The following is a 17,601-nucleotide window of genomic DNA, read 5'->3' as shown; positions in this document are numbered from 1 at the left end:
GTTTGCCAATGGAGACATGGCCAAATAAAGTTCAAATACAATAATCATCAGTAAACAGTCAACAAGCGTCCGACACGAGACTTGTGGATATGGAGGCACATCACCTGAGTGACACTGCAAATGTTGTTGCGCCACCGAATGCAACCCCACAGATGTGTAAAAATGTTAAGAGAGGTAAGTATATATAGTATTGTTACTAATTCATGTAGCTAGGACCTTCTAGCTGCCTTTAGGTGCACTTGCCAAGGAACCAGCTTCCTAGAATACAGTTAGCATCTATTAGACTTTATCTTATATTGCAGGAAGGCTATAGCCCGCAAACGCAACTTACCCTGGTTAGAAACACATTTCAGTCCGTTGTTGCACACTGTTCCGCTATAGTTGACGTTGCACCAGTCTAGCAGAAATAATTCGTTTTAGTGACTTTCCATTGCGAAGTTGAAAGTAAATGCCAAGAATATACTGACCTCCCTTACGACGGGCACCCCAGCATACGTATTTGTCTGAGCCTGTATGAGGCATGCAGTATCCACTGAGACAGTCGATGTTCAACTGACACCCGGCGCCATCTCCACCGAGAGCAAGAACTCCAGCAGCCATGTGGGCAATGAGAAAGAGAGAAGAGGTAGACTTCATGACGCTGACTGATGCGAAAGGATTATGGTGAAAGATGAAGAGGATCACACCAACTACGACCTCTTGTTCGAGGGGTTTATATAGGAGAAATAGCTAAGAAAAGCCCCTATCCTCCAGACCGCCTCGTGTTCGTCCGATTTAGAGTTCAAGACAATTAACAGGATATGCCCACTTTTCCCACATAGCCCGGCTACCTGGTCTATCAGCGGTCTCATAAACCTATCGGCAGTGAGTCTTGTCTGATCAAGTAGTATGAGAAGGAAGCCAGAAGGTTCAATCCAGTGATAATCAGCTTATTGATGGACCCACTGGCAAGTAGAATATACTTTAAAGCTAATAAGTAAACAGTAACTTGACGCCGATCAGTATTTGAAATCTGCAATGTCTGCGCTGTGGTGAGCAGCTTGGCACAGAACGCCGTAGTAAGAGTTTGCATTGGCAATATTAGAGGCAAAAAATATTTGCAGGTGTGTTAGCCGCGTTGATAGACGTTAGGTTCTCTAGTTAATGACTTAAATACTGCTAATTCCAGTGTAATATAAGGTGTGGAGGACCTGACAAGCTACCCCTTACTAGCTTCCGAGCAGCAGACCGACCTGCACACCTGCGAATGCTTTCCCCCCCACTGTAAGGCCCTGACGCGAAGCAGAGTTTTAGCCGAGAAAGTTACTTCTTACTACTGCTATAGAATTTATTAAAATAATTACTTTAGTATTCCGATGTATCCGGGCTCTAGTTAAAAGTTTCCATCGCTGTTGGCCTTGGTTCCTCTGGGACCACAAAGGGTATATATACTAAGTAGTATCTAATTAAGATAATAAAGGGATACCTAATCCTATTACTTTTATATAATAATTAGAATTAATTTAATATATAAAAAAATTATTTTTATATTTCTTACTTAATAAAGAAAATATAATAAAATAAATATTAATAAGAGTTAATACTAATTAAATTTTAAAGTAGCTATTTATATTTATTAGTTTTATATATATAATTTAAAATTAATTTACATAGAAATACCTATAGGTTTACCACTAACTTAAGGTGCTTAAATAATATAGCTTTAGCTTAACTATTTGGACTAGCTTAAGATTAACTTTAAAATTTTTTTAAAATAGCTAATTAGTAAGTATAATAAAGTTGCTTTCTTCTTGGCAGACTTCTTATCTAGCATCTGCGATATGATTGTAAATATCCTATTGTGTTGCTATCGTGTCGGTGTTCTGCCTCATGTGTGTAAGTGGCTCCAGCGTAGGGTGTACCTGGGGAATTGGCATAGAGGCTTCAAGATAGGTCAAATCTGCTTTGTTGGATGGATGTAGGTCATAACTGCTCTGCTAAAACTCCTGACATTCTTTGGCAACTCGTCTTAGACGCGAACTCATCGACGTTTTGAACGGATTAATTCAGAGATATTCCGGAGCGGGTGGGGGCAATGCAAGAAGGAGTGTTGATGAAAGATAGTCTCTAATAAATAAAGGAAACGGCGAAAAGGTAATTAAAAGGATCCATAATACCACGTGTTTCCAAGGAACCTGGATTACCTAGGACAGTTACATCTATTCTCGATTGGCCAGCCAAAGCCATGAAATGCAAAGTAAAGCAGTATCGCAGATGCTGAATATTGGAGTACTCTAGACCTATAGCCGCCGCCGTTGCACGGGATTAGACTGGAATACTGGGACGAGTTAATCCAATTTAGGGCACTCGTTTTGCTGCTCGAAAGCTGAATCGGCAAGTGGAGAATCTTTAATCCCATTAACAATTCAACTGTCACGGGTACGTTTACAGGACCCGAAGCTAATCCAACACCCGATAACGATGAATCACTCACGGAACCAGCGCCAATAAGATGGGATCGCTACGCGCTCAACGGTACATGCGGCACTGCCGATCCTTGAATTCAGCCAGTGTAAACTCCTTGCCCAGAAGCTAGAGTAGACTCCTGCAGAAAGTGGCTGTTACAGGCCCTGGAAATTGAATGAGAGCTGAAAACATCCCTGCTTTACACTAACCTATCTGGAGTAATACACTACTGCGCCTCGATAGGCTATCACAACGGCTGTCAGTTCACCCTGCCCCAGGCTATGAAGTTGCCTGAGGGCTGTCAAGGCAGACGGGAGATGGTCTGATTGGGATGGCCATGCACCGAGGCTTGAACCATCAAACTAAATCCTAGTTCCCGTACTCCACAGCCTTGACTCTCTTCCAACATTTTATTTTGAGTGTAACTCGGAATACGCTCATCATTACATGGAATCGCAATGAGCGTGATTTTTGGGTCACAGGCCCGTGACGAAGCGCAACAGCTTATAGAGAAGATCGCCGTTGGCCATGGCTACATCGAAGCGGCAAAGTTGGATGCGATGCCAGCCGATATACGAAGGGTAGTAGAGGAAGCTCTGAAGAGCAATTCTAAATCTCATGCCGCCGCTACAGAGTAAGTAGTCGCGATTAGATACTACTGTTCTCTAACCTCTTGCTAGGGCTGTACAGAAGTTAGCTGCGGGGAACATCAATGTCGCGTTTGAACTGCTCCAGAATGCGGACGACAACCAATACACCCGTGCAAAGGCCGCATGCGCGAATCCTGGGGTCCAGTTCATCGTCACTCAAGATATGGTAATTATCGGTAGCAACGAGGATGGATTTACAGAGAGCAACGTCAAATCTCTTTGCGATTTCGGAAAGTCAACAAAGAATGGAATACTCGGCTACATAGGACAGTCGGACGTGGGTTTCAAGTCTGTTTTCACTATCGCATCCAAGGTTCAGGTCGAATCTGGGCCTTTCTCATTCTATCTACAGCATGAGGATGGAGATTCTGGCATTGGAGTGGCTAGACCTCACTGGACCGAGCCACCTGTTCTTCCCGACTATGTGGGGGAACATGAAGCTTATGGTGGCCTCTTCGGAAACCGGACAAGAATCATATTGTTTCTGAAGGATCAGAACAGAGACAATCTACGGGGTAGCTTCGTAAACCAGCTCTGGGATACGCCGGACAGTGTGCTACTCTTCATGAGAAACCTACGGTCGCTGAAAATCACGGTACTGGGTGACGACAACGAAGTTCAGCGCTCAAAGGACGTGCTTCTCGACAGAGCCCTATTCGGCTCAGGGACTCTTATTACAACGACGAAGATGCTCGGCCCGACTAAGCTCAAGACATGGAATCGTTATCTCGTCTACAAATCAACGGCAACGGGTTTGCCAGCCAACCCGAACCGAAGACCTGCTCCAGAATCCTCGGCAAACACTTCCAGCGCAGAAATTATATTAGCGTTCCCTATTGATGAGAAATTTGAGCCTACTGTTGAGATCCAGAAAGCATTTGCCTTCATGCCAGTCTCTGAGAGTGGGTTGAGCGTCAGTATATCCGTCCGTACGGTTTGGATACCCAGCTAATCAATATGCCTAGTTTCTTGTTCACTCTGACTTCGTTACCGATGCGACAAGACAAAAGCTTGTTACTTTTTCAGACAGAAACGTTCATCTCAAGAAGGCAGTTGCGGACGCAATCGCAACAGCAGTCCAAGACCTTTGCAAGAAGCCTGGCCTGGAACACAAGTGGATGCGTTTCCTCCCCCAGATCAATCGAAACAGTATAGATCCATTTTGGCTCCTATTCGACAACACTTTGCGGTCACAAATTTCCGAAGTACCACTCTTGCGTCCGAGAAGCCAGAAATTTGGCAGTGTCTCAAAAATAGCCTTACTCAAGCGTCTTTCCGCCGATCAATTGGACCAGCATGGTGCACCGCTTTTGCCTGATCTGGACCAAGAGATGTATCTGTCTTCGGGATACGAATCCGAGGACCTCGATATTCTCAGTCAGTATGGATTGACTTACATGCCGAACTGGGCGATCATATCGAGGCTGGAAGCATTCACAAAGACTGGTGATTGGAGGACAAGAGTCTTTGAGAATCGAGATGAAGATTGGCATTCTAGACTGGCGAGTCTCATTCTGAAGCTGTGGAATGACAAACAAAACGATTGGAAGACTGCAATTCGCGGCATGCATCTTATTCCCCTCGCCTCGGGGGATTTAAAACAGGCCATTATCAACGGAACAAAATGCGACTTCTATGACAATTTGATTGAAGGTATCCCCATCCCCGGAGATCTCGATTTCTCAATGCTTCTACCGGCTGCCGCAGCGAATCCGGATTGTCGGAAGCTTTATGAGGTCTTTGGCCCGAAGACTCTTGCTGTTCAGCAAGTCCGAGAAAAGATTATAAAATTGTATAAGGATCCTGCTGAGGTGGCTAAGCTAGACATGGCCAAGTCAAAAAACCATCTTATCTTCCTCTACCGGATCGAGCCGAAGGACTTCATCAATAAGGACGAGCAAGAAATCATGGTTGTCTTTGACCAGAAGCTACGCACCAAGCGTCCAAAACAAGAGTATGTCTACCTGCCTGGCGACGGACCAGTGGCCCCAGGGAAGATCTTCAACCCTCCATTCCCAGATGGACTTGAGCCACCAGATGTATCCCTCCTGCACCCGGCCTATCTTGAGGATCCGCCGACCCCATCAGCTGGCAATGAGAAACCATGGACCCAATGGCTATATCACATTATCTACTGCGAAGAAAAGATCCAACTGTTCTCTGTACGAGATCCGCCCCCAGAGGCCGACAAGACTTACTCGCAAGAGTATCAATATCTTGTCAAAGCTTGGCCGGGGCTTACACTTCACAGACTCATGCTGAACTTCCAAAAGCCAGAAGTTAAAAAGCAGTGGGTTGATGATAAGAAGGGATCTGCTCTTATGCGAAGAATGGAGTTTCTCTGCACCGATGGTGTGAGACACGCGTTACAGGAGACCTTTCTTCCGTTGCCTGAATTGGTGGAGAACTGTCACAAATGCTTTGCATCAGTGGAGAGCATGCCGTTCCTCAAACTTGATGAGCGGATGAAAGACGATGAAATTCCTGCATGGCTCGCCTTGGCAGAGCATTGTGGCATTGGGGCGGAAGACGACACTAAGTTCACTCTGGCGATGCTCGGCTCTATCTCTAAAACTGCCACTGAGATGACAAGCGATGTTTCACAAGCTGTGACTGAGTTGTATCTTAAGCTTGAATCTGGGGTTCCTGTCGGATCCTCGAGTGCTACTATCGCGGTACAAACCCAGATCACGTAGGTTACCACTCCTATTCTCGCCAAGGACGCAGACTAACCATAGCAGAAACTTCTTTAATGACAACAAATGCGTCCTCTGCACGCCGCTCAGATCCTCGGACTTGAAGAAAGCTGCTCGCTGGGATAACAGGCCATCATGCCTGTGGACTGCGCCTGATGGTATTAATTTCTACAAACCTCTTCGATCTCTATGGTCCCCTGTGATGGAAAAGATGGAGCCGGGAGATAGCGCAAAGCTGGGAAACTTTTTCAGTCAAACTCTTGCGATTCGAGACATAACCCAACACGATGTGGTTAGTGAGCTCGGTCACTCATCTCGTTCGTTGGATCAGAAGAAAGACTACTCGGTGGTGGTTAAAGAGCTGTATACGATTCTTCAAGAACAGACGAAGAACCTCGACGAGATCAACGCGCTTATCATCAAGTAAGGGCAGAGCAGGAAATCTGACCTGCTTCTTCCACAACAGCTGTAACTGACGAAGTTGTAGGCAAGCCTTTCGAGACACCTCTCTCATCTATTCACCCCATCAAGCGAGCAAGAGGTGGTACAAAGTCTCAGAGTGTATATGGTCTAGCGAAGGTGCCAACCAGGATGAAATAAGTCTGGAACCGCTTTACCCAGATCATTCACCACTTTTCGTATCCTTTCTCGATGTTCCCAAGATGGGTGCTTCGCTCATCTATCAGCGTCTCTTGGATGTCGAAAACACTGTCCAACCTATTCCAGAAATCAAGAAACTCTTTTGGTCACTGCTCGATGGCCTGACTGCAAACAAAGAATCATCAAGTGTATTTGCGGATAAGATAAGGGTTCGCCGCGTCTTTCCGGTCAAGCTGCTGTCCGGAGAGGTTCAGCCCATGTCCATATTGGGAGATTTCTGTATAAATGACCGACCTGTATACGCGGCCGCATTGCGGGATAAGGTCAACTTTCTCGATTTTTCCGTTGAGGAAGTGCATCGTCTTGAGCCTGTTATTGCGTGGTTGCGCTTGACTGAACGCTACCTCTCAAAGTCAGTAACGGAAAAGACGTCTGTTGACGAATCTCAAGGTGTTGTAGAAAGCGCTCTCTCTAATGATATTGCTGGTAAAGCTGCAGCATTTTCCATGTTTGTCAAAAAGGATTACCCAATCAACCCTTTTACAAGCTAATGAGACCGAATAGGATCGCTGCGCACTTTAGCGATGGCCAACCCACAATACGCAGCTACACCCTACAAGGCACGATACGAAAGGTAGAGGTCTTCCGTCATCCAGAGATCCAGTCCAGCATCACAAGGTACCATGGCTTCAAGGCCACTACAGTGCCGTTGGCGACAAGTGGAATGCACTTCCAATTGACTCTACTCGCAAATTGGCAGTTCTACATTCCGCAAGACGACGAAGACCGCGATTTCTGCATGTCTACTGAATTTCCGAGGCTCCTCGCCGCTCAGCTCCTAGGTTGTCCAGTTCGCGGTGTCAACCCTGAAGCTGTGATGATTGTCGCCAGTGTCCTTCGAGCTAAGCTCTCCAACGTTGGACGTATCCTTCAGTATTATGGGGTATCCGAGGCGAGTGCATTGCTAAACGATATACCAGAGCCCCCCCATACACCAGAGAGGCGACGAGACAACTCTGCTCCTTCTCCATCTCCGTCACCGGCCCACACAATTATCAGATCTCCTGTCCCTGCTGTAAGCTCTGCACAGGTCATCCGCGACGCCACTACTCCATACCAGGCCCTGCTTATTCAAGCTGTCAATGTCGCCCGCATCTCGACGTTTCCGCACAAGAATTCAGTTTTTGATATGACTGCAATTTCACAGAGTCTTGCCGAGAGCACAGCCCGTTCCGGACTGTTCAGATTCTACGTTGGAGACCAGACAGAGTGGCAGCGAATGGTTGGTGCCGCCGGCGAGTTATATGTAAGTGTGCTCATCTCATACAATGGGCCGTCGTCGCTGAAATAATAATTTCAGGTCTTTGAGCTGCTTTCAACCATTCCCCATGCCCTCCCTGGCTGGTCTCGAGATAACTGGCAGAGTACTGTCAGACACCATGCCAGCATACACCCTGATTACAACTCTCTTGGGAATTGGTATGGGACAGAGCAAGGGGATCTGTTCTTTGATGACGTGACAGGAACATTCACCAGCTACTTGATCGAAAAAGGTTATCTCGAGGACAGTTGGAGAAAAGAGCGACCGGAGTACTATATCGAAGTCAAGACCACAACATCGGGACGTCTCGACACGCCATTCTACATGAGTAAACATCAATATGCACGGGTAATATCTTCAGTCTCTTGTGTGTAGTATGCCTACTGATAAGATCACAGATGCAGTCTTTTGGTGAAAGCGTTAATACCGCTACGCAACGTCGCAAGGTCTATATCCTTTTTCGGGTGCACGGCTTAGAATCAGGCCAAGTTGGTTTGAGGGTATTCATCGATCTGGAGGCCTTGCGCAAGAGCAGAGATTTAGTGTTTGAGGCTCAGAGTTGGACAGTCACCCCGAGAGCATGTATGTAGAAGCGGTCTGTTAATGGTAGTAGTTCTAACGCATCTTATGCTTTCCCATCAATCGGCCTTGCTCCCTTTTAGCCAGTTAATAGCTACCGCTGGTTGATTTTGGCGTACGGATTCTTCATCAGCTCTCTCAGGTGTGTTCTTCAACCAAAGAACCCAGCAGATCATCAGAACAGCAGTGAGAGGGATAACGATCGCAAAATAAACCCTCACTTGCTGGTTCTTGGATTTGAAGTCGAACATGTTGGTGGAGAAGATAGTAGCGATGAAAGCTCCAGGTAGGAAAAGAATCGTCAAGATAGACAGCGTTTTCATCGCCTTGGAGTCTCGGAGTGATTCTCTAGCTAGCCTAGCTTGTAGATAGCTATCGTGCTGCGTGATCAAATTGTATAGCTGCCACTGTGCATCAGTCACTGGACTCAAGAGCATTGATGGTGACACTTACAACATTTCGTTGACTCTCAATCTTTCCAGGTAGACTCTCAATGTCCGAGTCCCGACTCTGAGACATTCTAGAGTATATCTCCACCACGACTCTTAGCTTACTATCGTTCTGCAAATCCTGCAGCAGTCGGCTACCAAGCTCCTCCTCAAATCTTCGTCGTCGACCAAGTTCAGCAAGGTTCATGCTACACTTGTGCAATGTCATGCTCAATCTCCTGTATAGCTTACTTGCATCATCTAGCTTGCCCTCTTCTTCGAACTGCCGCAGGAGCTCCTCATCTACCATTCCAACGTCTGTCTGAATAGAGTTGAAAGCCGACAAAGTAGCTTCGTAGTGGTACTTGAATAGCTGTACTGGTAACAGAGTTCGATGGTGGCCATGCCTGGCAACGAGGTCACGCACATCGCAGAAGATCCTTTTTAGATCAACGCCAGCATCAGCTTGAATGACACCAGATAATTTGCTGGAGGCTCCTGCAACATTGCTATCGATCATGGAATAGAGAAGTAATGACCAGAAGCCTGTACTGTAGAATGGCGTCTGGATGATGTATACTAAACCTTAAATCAGCGGTAGTTCTCGATATGATGCTTAAGAAGCTTGCTCACGATTGAAAGCTTTGTTGCCGTCTTTACTATTGAACACTTGACAACCTCCACGGTCATGGCGTCGAGAGATTTCGAAGTCGTCTGGGAGGTCGAAAAATTCAGATAGCAGCACGACAGGAGGCTCGTTGAGGAGGCTTTCCAACTTGTTGAAGGTTGTGAGTTCATTCTCACTTGACTGCCTTGCACTAAATTGTCAAGTCAGTACTGGGGGCCAAGTCATAAGTGTAGAGGACAAACATCAAGTTGCAGAAATGAGTATGTCTCGGCTGTTGCTGGGCCTGTTGCCCCTCTCGATCCGCTTGTGCGATTGGTGCTGGGGCATCATTATTCTGATAGAATCAGTACTGAAGTTCTAATATAAGAACAGACCAATGTCATACAGGTGTCTCCGATATCCAGGAAAAGTACTTTGCCAACTCGCCTCGATCCAATGACTTGGGCAATACGTTTCGTGCATCACCAGCGGTATTGTTGTCCCAGAGATCAATAAACCATGATTCGCTTTTGTCATCCGCTGCTTTATCCTTTTGGAAAAGGTCCCTGACAGTCTGACCAATAGTTCCACGGTGCGGAATGTCATCGTTGTCGATAACGTTCCGCACTTTGTAAAGCTGGAAGAGATCAATCGATCCGAGGTCATGCAAGTCCAGGCCAACTAGCTCGTTAGGTATCAGAGGATATGCACCAGGATCAAAGATCACAGGGTCATCTTCACTCTCGAGCAAACCATCTTGTAAATTTCGGAATGAGAACCCGGAAACGTCAGCTTTGACATTGACGTTGGCCTTGAAAACCTCATCTGTCCTTCGTAAAAGTAAAATGGCTGTTTGCAGATACGGCGGAACACCTGCTTTGATAATCGGGTCTTCCATAATGGTCCAGTTCACGACGTTTGGTAGGCCTACGGCACTTCCTTTCAGGGATTTGTAGCCAGTGAGGACAACACTCGAAGTTCTCTCTACCAAGACATTTCTCCCTAATTCCAGGCCCAGGCCATCACCAATGCCAATCCCAGCGTTGGCATTCACCGTGGTCTCTTCAATGGTATTCTTGAGCTTTGGATAGTAAGACCTTCAGCACAGGATACGGGGTCATGCCGGGGGCTAACTTACAGCATCGACCTTGCCGTCAGGCGCCATTGAGGAGATAGTGGGACAGCTATCATCTCCGTAGAATTCAACACTGATGTTTACTGATTTTATCCGGACATTTCTCCTGTGAGGTAAAAACCTGAACGACAAGACTAATAGCGTGGCTGGCTTTTCGGTTCTTGGACTTATGCGTCCATGGATAGCGCCGATAAGCTGCGATTGAATTGCGTAAGAAGATGAGATTCTATCAACAAGACTCCGACGCTGGAAGGGATCCTGAGGGTGATTTCTAACCATAGTGCTGGCGCGAGAGAAGCGAAGTAGAATATTTGATCAGCCGGGTTCAATAACCGGATGGTTGTGAAAGGAAGTAGAAGAAAGGCATTGAGGGGATTGTGCTTGCTGACAGGATGGCCTCGATTAATCCCTGCAGTGACGGATGCTCTGAGCCAATGCTTTGCAATGAGTATGCAGCCACGGACAGGGGTATTTTCAGCTCTCCAGGCTCCCCAGTATTCGCTACTGACTCCGAATCTGCGCGTCACAAAGTATCTATGAGTTTCCTGGGAAATATTTGATTGAAGTCTAGATAAGCACTGTTTGCCCTGATAAACCACCGAAACATACACCTAAGAATTGGTAGGCATGCTCGTCAACTTCTCTCCTGTGCTCGCCTCATCTGCCCTCCAAAGCGAAGTAACAGTCTTCCACTGGGTATAAAACCTCAATCCGTCTTTTCCATAAAAGTTGGCAAGACCAGTTCCAGCCACACTGCGCTTGTTTCCTGTGAAAGAAAACATGGGCAGGGGAACTGGGATCGGCACGTTAATGCCAACTTGCCCAGCGTCGATTTCTTGTTGGAAGAGAGATGCCTTGGCTCCAGAGTTTGTGAAGATGACTGCTCCGTTACCCCAGGCGTTGGAGTTGATGAGATCGATGCCGTCTTTGAGAGTTTCTTCTTCCATGCAGAGGAGGACAGGGCCGAAGATTTCTTCCTTGTAGCATTCCATGTCAGGACGGACGCCGGAGATGACTGTAGGGCCGACCTGGACTATGTTAGCGACTCGATCGTATGTGAATCACGGTAAACTCACCCAGTTGCCATCAGGAAAACCCTCAGGCTTGTATCCTCGACCATCAAGAAGAATCTTCGCACCGTCCTTCTCAGCGCTTGTAATGAGGGCATTGCAGCGATCGCGACTCTGAGGAGTGATCAAAGGTCCAAAATCCGACTTTGAGTCAAAGCCGCTGCCAGCGATATGGTTCTTCGCCTTCGCGACAAGGTCTGGCAACCATTGCTTCGCGTCTCCAAGAGTGACCAAAACACTCAACGCCATGCATCGCTGTCCAGCGGCACCAAAAGCAGCTCCAGCAATTGAATCAAGGGCGTGATCCTTGTTGGCGTCTGGGCTCAGAAGAGCATGGTTCTTTGCTCCGAGGTTTGCTTGCACGCGTTTTCCGTTTGCTGATCCTCGTTGGTAGATATACTCTCCAGCCTTGTTGGATCCCACGAAGGAAATAGCTTGGATCTCAGGTTCGTCAAGAAGGAAGTTCACGGTGTCCTTTGATCCATGGACAACGTTGACGACGCCAGGTGGAAAGCCAGCTTCTCTGCAAAGCTCTGCAATCATCATAGCCGCACCCGGATCACGCTCCGATGGCTTGACAATTATGCAGTTTCCAGTGACGGTCGCTACAGGAAGAGACCACAATGGAATCATAGCTGGGAAATTGAAGGGGCAGATGGCTGCAACAACACCCAATGGGTTTCGGTAGGAGCGTGTTTCCATGTCCTTGGCAACCTCGAGGACTTCCCCGCCGAGCTGAGTAGTGATTCCGCAAGCTGTCTCACAAACTTGCAGTCCACGAAGAACATCGCCCTTGGCATCAGCAAAAGTTTTTCCTTGCTCCGTGACGATGCTTGTCGCAAGATTATCCATATGCTCCCGGATCAAGTGCGTCAGCTTGAACATTATTTGCTGACGCTTAATAATGCTCGTCCTCTTCCATCCCGGAAACGCAGCCTTGGCTGATTTCACTGCTTCTTGAAGTTCATCGTTGGTACTCTCAGGAACACGCGTGATGACATTGTTTGTCGCAGGGTCATGAACTTCGATCCATGACGACGTCTTCGAAGAGACGAGTTTGTTGTCGATGAAATTCTGCGTATCCTTAGGCTTGTCCAACTTTTCGTGGTTGCCGGGATAAATAACAGACTGGTAGATTGATGTTGAAGGCATTTTTGAGATGGATGTTGTTGATGGAAGAAACGAAGAAGGGATAGAATGATATAATGAGGCGGAAACCTTCCCGATATAGGAGCAAAGAGCGGTCGCCTCCGTTCGGGACAGACCGACAGTTACCCCGCACTCTACCACGGAGAGTGTCTTGTGACGGCTTATCAGTGTTGGCGGGGCCGATAACCGTTATCGTTGGAGCCTATCGGAGTGAGTTATCAGAGACATTGATGCTCGTGTCACCGTTGGGTTTCATGGATCTCCAAGATGGGCTTTATCTAATCTCCGTTTATTTTGGAGACTGGATATCATGATGCTGAGTTCAGCCTCCGATTGAGTTGAGATAGCTGTCGTCACAGTTGATTCCTTTGGCCCGGCATTGCTCCCCGCTAGACTCCACCTACTCCAACTAAGCTTCCCACTAACTTTTTGCCTTAGTCAGGGACTCAGGGCACCTTATTTGGTAGCCGGGAGAGTGTCCCAGAGGCCTTGAACTGTTGGTCCTAGTGCTGTCCGTTGTATATTGCTATAAGGCGAATATACACTTTCAGCCACTAGGCTTCGATGTAAATATCCTTATCATAGACAAACCCACACGCATGGTACCTAATTGATTAGTATTTGTCTTAACTATGCCCACAGCCGGCATATAGGGTTAGCACCATTCACCCCCAAAATGTTCCGCATTCTGGAAATATGCCAATCTGGTCTTCGGGGGATTGACCACCGAGATTCAAGAAATGGCTTCCTATTTTAAGTCCTGCAAGACCCCAGGTTTGTTATAAACTCTCCGGGCATCTAGGCACTGTCTTTAGTCCCATTGTTGTCAATTCTGCCTCCAAGATGAAGCTTCTCGGTCTGGTCTCCCTTGCCAGTACGCTGCATACTATCGCGGCAGCGCCTTCATTGGATAAACATTCTCAGAAGTTTGACTTTTCTAAGATTAACAAAATTGTGTCTTTGTAAGTTTATTGACAGTCCGCTACTTCTAGTTGTTATAAGTCTGACTATGCAATTAGCGGTGATTCATGGACGGACACTCGATTCAATACCTCTGGAGCTCAGCCTTCCGTCTCCAACCCATTCGGAAATATCGGCAAAACAAGCTCCAATGGCAAAATGTGGCCCATGTACTTGACTACACAGTATAATCAGTCATCCGTATTGCTATATAATATGGCTGTCGGTGGCGCTGTCACTGATGTCAATATTGTCAAGACTGGGCCAAGTGACGTAGTCACCCAGGTCAATAGATTTGACGCATATTTACAACAACAACAACCAAACTTCTTTCCACCAAAGCGTACGCTGTATACAGTATTTATCGGCATCAACGATATATACCGCACCATCAATGACGCTGACCAGGATGAGACGGTCATCAAAATCATGGAGCGCCTAAGCGAGCTTACAACTGACCTACACGGCCACGGTGCTCGCCAGTTTCTGTTCATCTCGACGCCGCCGCAGTCTCTTTTCCCGAATAACGTCCCAAAGCCCATTGCACCAACTCTCAAGGCAGCATCTGAAAATTGGAACAAGCAGCTCCACAAACTCTTGAAACAGCTCGACCGCAAGTTGCCTCACAGCACCTTTTTCTTGTTTGACATTGTCCCATTGATCACTGCTGTCACGGAAGATCCGACTCAATTTCCCGAGACCGCGGTGTACAAGAGTACGGGATTTTGTGCAGATTACAAGAGGTAAAGCAGCCTACTAAACTTCTTGCCATGATCTAGACTAATAAATAATAGTGGTACGATTACGCCAGACTTCAAGTCAGAAAATTGTGAATACAATGCGTTGGAGTACATGTATATCGACGGCGCTCATCCAACACAAGGATTTCACCAAATCTTGGCTAAGAAGATCGCTGAACAGTTGGCTGCTGGTCAAGCCATTACCCGGCCTTGATTGAGCTCAGAACAGCTAATTGACTAGAAGTTCTTTGAACGACATGTGGCAAATGGATTATTGACATAGCGTATACAATGAATATACTATATCCGCATATTAGGCTAAAAGAAAGACCAGCTTCCCCGCGTATAACCTTGTCTGTTGGGGGCATTACAGAAGCATTCTGGAAGTCTCGGCATAGAAAGGGCCGAGCGAAGGTATATTACACTAACCCTGCAAATCGACATGCGAAGCCCAGAAAAGGTTCGCGAGGTCAGTTCCTAGGCCCCATTGCAGTGAATGCTCGCCAGATCGGCTCTGCACCTGTGACTAGATCTATTTGAAGCTTCTGTTTGTGCTCACTGAATGCTCTCAAGCCTTTTCCATGGCTCATTCAAGACCGGCATGTTGAGCAACTCAGACTATGTCCTCACATCTAAAGTTGCGTTTAAGAGAGATTTCCCCTTGGATGTTGATAACAAGGCTCAATGGACTTATTCCCGAATGCAACTCGATTCCTTCTTCTCCTAGAACTGATAGAACAGCCGTATTTGACCGAGCGGTCTTTGTTGCGGTGGTTCCGGTCTGAACGACACTGACGCATTGACATTAATGGAAGGTCAAGAGGAAATACGAAGCATTAGCAGATAAAAGTTAACTGATCTTTCCATTTGCGGACGCTATAGGTTAACTAGTCTGTTATCATCAACGCTATGCTTTTTACGATCACGAGAACCATCTAAAATTAGTTCCGGCTCAAATACGAGGTTTTGAAACCAGGAACTGGGTCCGACCGTTCTAGCCGATTTCATCGAACTACAAAATGTTTCCCCTTTACTTTCGTGATTCTTGACCTGCCAAGACTTCTCGACTTACAGAAGTCTGTATCTGGATATTCTTCATGAAATCAGCGCGTTGCTGCGAGTTCATATCACAATGCACTGTTACACAGCATTTGTCGCGCTTCTGAGCGCGCAGATCGTCGGTGCCCTTCCTCAATCGCAATGGAAAGCCGTGTCTGGAGACGAAGTGGTTCGCGCTGCTGTCGCGTTCCATCAGCCTAAGCTTGCTGAAGCTGAAGCTTTGTTGATGGATATCTCGGATCCTAGTTCAGAGAAGTTTGGGCACTATCTTGAGCTCAGGGAAGTCGTACGTTCTTCTTCAATCTGCTCCGGAGTTGCCCATTTTGACAAACTTATAGCAAGACTTCTTTAAACCCAGCGAGGGTTCACAGCGAAAGGTTCTGCGCTGGCTTGAGGATGCAGGTATCGACTTATCCTCAGTGCATCTTAAGAAGGCAGCTGCTGTCCTAGAGTTCTCAGCTCCAGTCAAGCAGCTTGGGAAGATGCTCGGAGCTGGCGTTCATGTTATGCACAACGATGCGACTGGTGAACTTCGCCTCGAACCTACCGACCACGCAGTTCCATCTGCGATTGAAGACGATGTTGAGTTCATTGCTTTGGCCCCATCTCAGAAGACTGGCAAGACCAAGCGCAGCCATGCAGTTAAACCCGTCATCGATACCCTGCCACCGCCATACAAGCTCCCAGTAGCAGATGATCTGCGCAATTGTAGCGAAAGCTGGACTCCAGCTTGTATCCGAAGTAAGTCAAATGCAAGAAGTCACCGCTTCCTACTAACTGGCGACATCAGAGCTCTACGGCGTTCCTCTTGGAACTAAGGCAGCTAAGAATAACTCCATGGGTCTATTTGGATATGGTGACCCGTATCAGCCAGCTGATCTCAACCAATTCTGGGCAAAGCACGCTCCATTCATCCCCAAGGGAACAAAACCTAAAGTCAAGAGCATCAATGGTGCCGTGGCAGAAGGTGAGCCCGTCGAAGGCGAAGAGTTACTCGACATCGAAATGTCGTATCCAATCGTTTACCCCCAGACCGTTACCATGTTCCAGACCCCCTATAGCAACAAAGGAGGTATTGCAAATGACTTTCTCGACGCTGTTGACGCAAGCTACTGCAAGTATGATGGAGGCGATGATCCTGATCTTGATCCTACATTCCCTGTCTTTGGTGGCTTCCAAGGCCCTGCTATGTGCGGCAAGTACCAGGTTACAAACGTCGTTTCAATCTCCTTCGCAATTGATGAACAAACTCTACCTCGTCGTTACATCCAACGTCAGTGTCACGAGTGGATGAAGTTGGCTCTCAGTGGTGTCAGTGTTCTTGTGGCTTCTGGAGATCGTGGTGTTCAAGGTGCTACGCAGTGTACCGTGAACCCTTACGATAAGAAGAAGGAAGCTTTCAACTCTCTCTTCCCTGGATCTTGTCCATATGTGACAGCAGTTGGAGCGACACAAGTCAACTTTACGGGCAGCAGAACCAACGAAGTTGCTGTTTATGATCCCAAGCACAACTTTTACTCCGGAGGTGAGTATCCTCCTCAGATCACTAGCTCTTACTGACATAGCCTAGGCGGTTTCAGTAATATGAATGCACAGCCAGCCTACCAGCGCAAAGCTGTCGCTAGCTATCTCGCCGCTAACAGCCCTCACTACCCCAAGGGAACATACAACATTTCGGGACGCGCTATTCCTGATGTCGCGCTTCTGGGAGCAAATGTCACTCTCCTCCAGGATGGCAAGACCACTATCAGTGGAGGAACCAGCGCTGCTGCTCCCATGTTTGCTGCTATGATTAACAGAATCAATGATGAGCGATTGCTGGCGGGAAAGAAACCAATTGGCTTCTTGAACCAGATTCTGTATCAGCATCCTGAAGTTTTCACTGATGTAAGTCGACAAGATCCTAAACAAATGAGAAAATATCTAACATTGGCAGATCACTGAAGGATCTAATCCTGGTTGCGGCACGGCAGGGTTCAAGGCGGCCAAGGGATGGGATCCAGTCTCGGGAATGGGTTCACCCAAGTTTCCCAAGCTTCGAGACTTGCTAGTCAGCCTCCCATGAGCTTAGAATAGTATAAATTGCATTAGATATAGATGTTATAATCAGAGCTTGTGATCTTTTTCTCATCATTTATGGCCATCTCGATTTGCTGCCTAAA

General features: G+C 47.0%; 7 protein-coding genes across 8 annotated transcripts; 3 read left to right on the top strand and 4 right to left on the bottom strand.

Annotated features, from left to right (window-relative positions):
• Nucleotides 1-229: 229 nt before the first annotated feature.
• Nucleotides 230-600, bottom strand: FOIG_15312 (uncharacterized protein; the record flags this gene model as incomplete). The annotated part of the gene is made up of 3 exons (XM_031216667.1): nt 230-258; nt 332-397; nt 468-600. The coding sequence occupies 3 exons, from the start codon at nt 598-600 to the stop codon at nt 230-232; spliced, it is 228 nt and encodes a 75-aa protein (XP_031053651.1).
• Nucleotides 601-2,903: 2,303 nt separating this feature from the next.
• On the top strand, nt 2,904-8,302 carry FOIG_15311 (uncharacterized protein; the record flags this gene model as incomplete). Its single annotated transcript, XM_031216666.1, has 8 exons — nt 2,904-3,079; nt 3,126-4,008; nt 4,061-5,787; nt 5,837-6,214; nt 6,279-6,899; nt 6,956-7,697; nt 7,752-8,060; nt 8,111-8,302. 8 exons carry the CDS (start codon nt 2,904-2,906, stop codon nt 8,300-8,302), a joined length of 5,028 nt encoding a protein of 1,675 aa, XP_031053650.1.
• A 48-nt stretch (nt 8,303-8,350) lies between these two features.
• On the bottom strand, nt 8,351-9,239 carry FOIG_15310 (uncharacterized protein; the record flags this gene model as incomplete). The annotated part of the gene is made up of 2 exons (XM_031216665.1): nt 8,351-8,692; nt 8,745-9,239. 2 exons carry the CDS (start codon nt 9,237-9,239, stop codon nt 8,351-8,353), a joined length of 837 nt encoding a protein of 278 aa, XP_031053649.1.
• Nucleotides 9,240-9,335: 96 nt separating this feature from the next.
• On the bottom strand, nt 9,336-10,491 carry FOIG_15309 (uncharacterized protein; the record flags this gene model as incomplete). The annotated part of the gene is made up of 4 exons (XM_031216664.1): nt 9,336-9,537; nt 9,590-9,681; nt 9,733-10,407; nt 10,465-10,491. The coding sequence occupies 4 exons, from the start codon at nt 10,489-10,491 to the stop codon at nt 9,336-9,338; spliced, it is 996 nt and encodes a 331-aa protein (XP_031053648.1).
• Nucleotides 10,492-10,831: 340 nt separating this feature from the next.
• On the bottom strand, nt 10,832-12,834 carry FOIG_15308 (methylmalonate-semialdehyde dehydrogenase (acylating)). Its single transcript, XM_031216663.1, has 2 exons — nt 11,538-12,834; nt 10,832-11,489 (listed from the first exon to the last, which is right to left on the bottom strand). Exons 1-2 carry the CDS (start codon nt 12,681-12,683, stop codon nt 11,073-11,075), a joined length of 1,563 nt encoding a protein of 520 aa, XP_031053647.1. The 5' UTR covers nt 12,684-12,834; the 3' UTR covers nt 10,832-11,072.
• Nucleotides 12,835-13,476: 642 nt separating this feature from the next.
• FOIG_15307 (uncharacterized protein) lies at nt 13,477-14,780 on the top strand. The gene is made up of 3 exons (XM_031216662.1): nt 13,477-13,642; nt 13,700-14,383; nt 14,435-14,780. The coding sequence occupies exons 1-3, from the start codon at nt 13,524-13,526 to the stop codon at nt 14,592-14,594; spliced, it is 963 nt and encodes a 320-aa protein (XP_031053646.1). The 5' UTR covers nt 13,477-13,523; the 3' UTR covers nt 14,595-14,780.
• Nucleotides 14,781-15,076: 296 nt separating this feature from the next.
• On the top strand, nt 15,077-17,570 carry FOIG_15306 (uncharacterized protein). 2 transcript variants are annotated; one of them, XM_031216660.1, is made up of 5 exons: nt 15,077-15,725; nt 15,778-16,180; nt 16,230-16,964; nt 17,010-17,326; nt 17,376-17,570. In XM_031216660.1, exons 1-5 carry the CDS (start codon nt 15,513-15,515, stop codon nt 17,502-17,504), a joined length of 1,797 nt encoding a protein of 598 aa, XP_031053644.1. In that variant the 5' UTR covers nt 15,077-15,512; the 3' UTR covers nt 17,505-17,570. The 2 variants fall into 2 exon arrangements, with proteins under 2 accessions (XP_031053644.1, XP_031053645.1); XM_031216661.1 differs by having other exon boundaries at nt 16,230-17,326.
• The last annotated feature ends 31 nt before the right edge of the window (nt 17,571-17,601 follow it).

The sequence above is a fragment of the Fusarium odoratissimum genome, assembly GCF_000260195.1.
Source record: "Fusarium odoratissimum NRRL 54006 unplaced genomic scaffold supercont1.50, whole genome shotgun sequence".
NCBI classification, from domain to species: domain Eukaryota; kingdom Fungi; phylum Ascomycota; class Sordariomycetes; order Hypocreales; family Nectriaceae; genus Fusarium; species Fusarium odoratissimum.
The sequence above is the reverse complement of the archived record's forward strand: the minus strand, read 5'-3'. Positions and strand labels throughout refer to the sequence as shown.

Excerpts from the sequence above, each read along its gene's own strand:
- FOIG_15308 (XM_031216663.1), bottom strand. The coding sequence starts at position 12,683 with ATGCCTTCAACATCAATCTACCAGTCTGTTATTTATCCCGGCAACCAC. Across the intron at positions 11,490-11,537 it reads GTTTTCCTGATGGCAACTGG|GTCGGCCCTACAGTCATCTC; the intron begins GTGAGTTTACCG and ends AACATAGTCCAG.
- FOIG_15307 (XM_031216662.1), top strand. The coding sequence starts at position 13,524 with ATGAAGCTTCTCGGTCTGGTCTCCCTTGCCAGTACGCTGCATACTATC. Across the intron at positions 13,643-13,699 it reads ATTAACAAAATTGTGTCTTT|CGGTGATTCATGGACGGACA; the intron begins GTAAGTTTATTG and ends CTATGCAATTAG. Across the intron at positions 14,384-14,434 it reads TTTTGTGCAGATTACAAGAG|TGGTACGATTACGCCAGACT; the intron begins GTAAAGCAGCCT and ends AATAAATAATAG.
- FOIG_15306 (XM_031216660.1), top strand. The coding sequence starts at position 15,513 with ATGCACTGTTACACAGCATTTGTCGCGCTTCTGAGCGCGCAGATCGTC. Across the intron at positions 16,181-16,229 it reads GACTCCAGCTTGTATCCGAA|AGCTCTACGGCGTTCCTCTT; the intron begins GTAAGTCAAATG and ends TGGCGACATCAG. Across the intron at positions 16,965-17,009 it reads GCACAACTTTTACTCCGGAG|GCGGTTTCAGTAATATGAAT; the intron begins GTGAGTATCCTC and ends GACATAGCCTAG.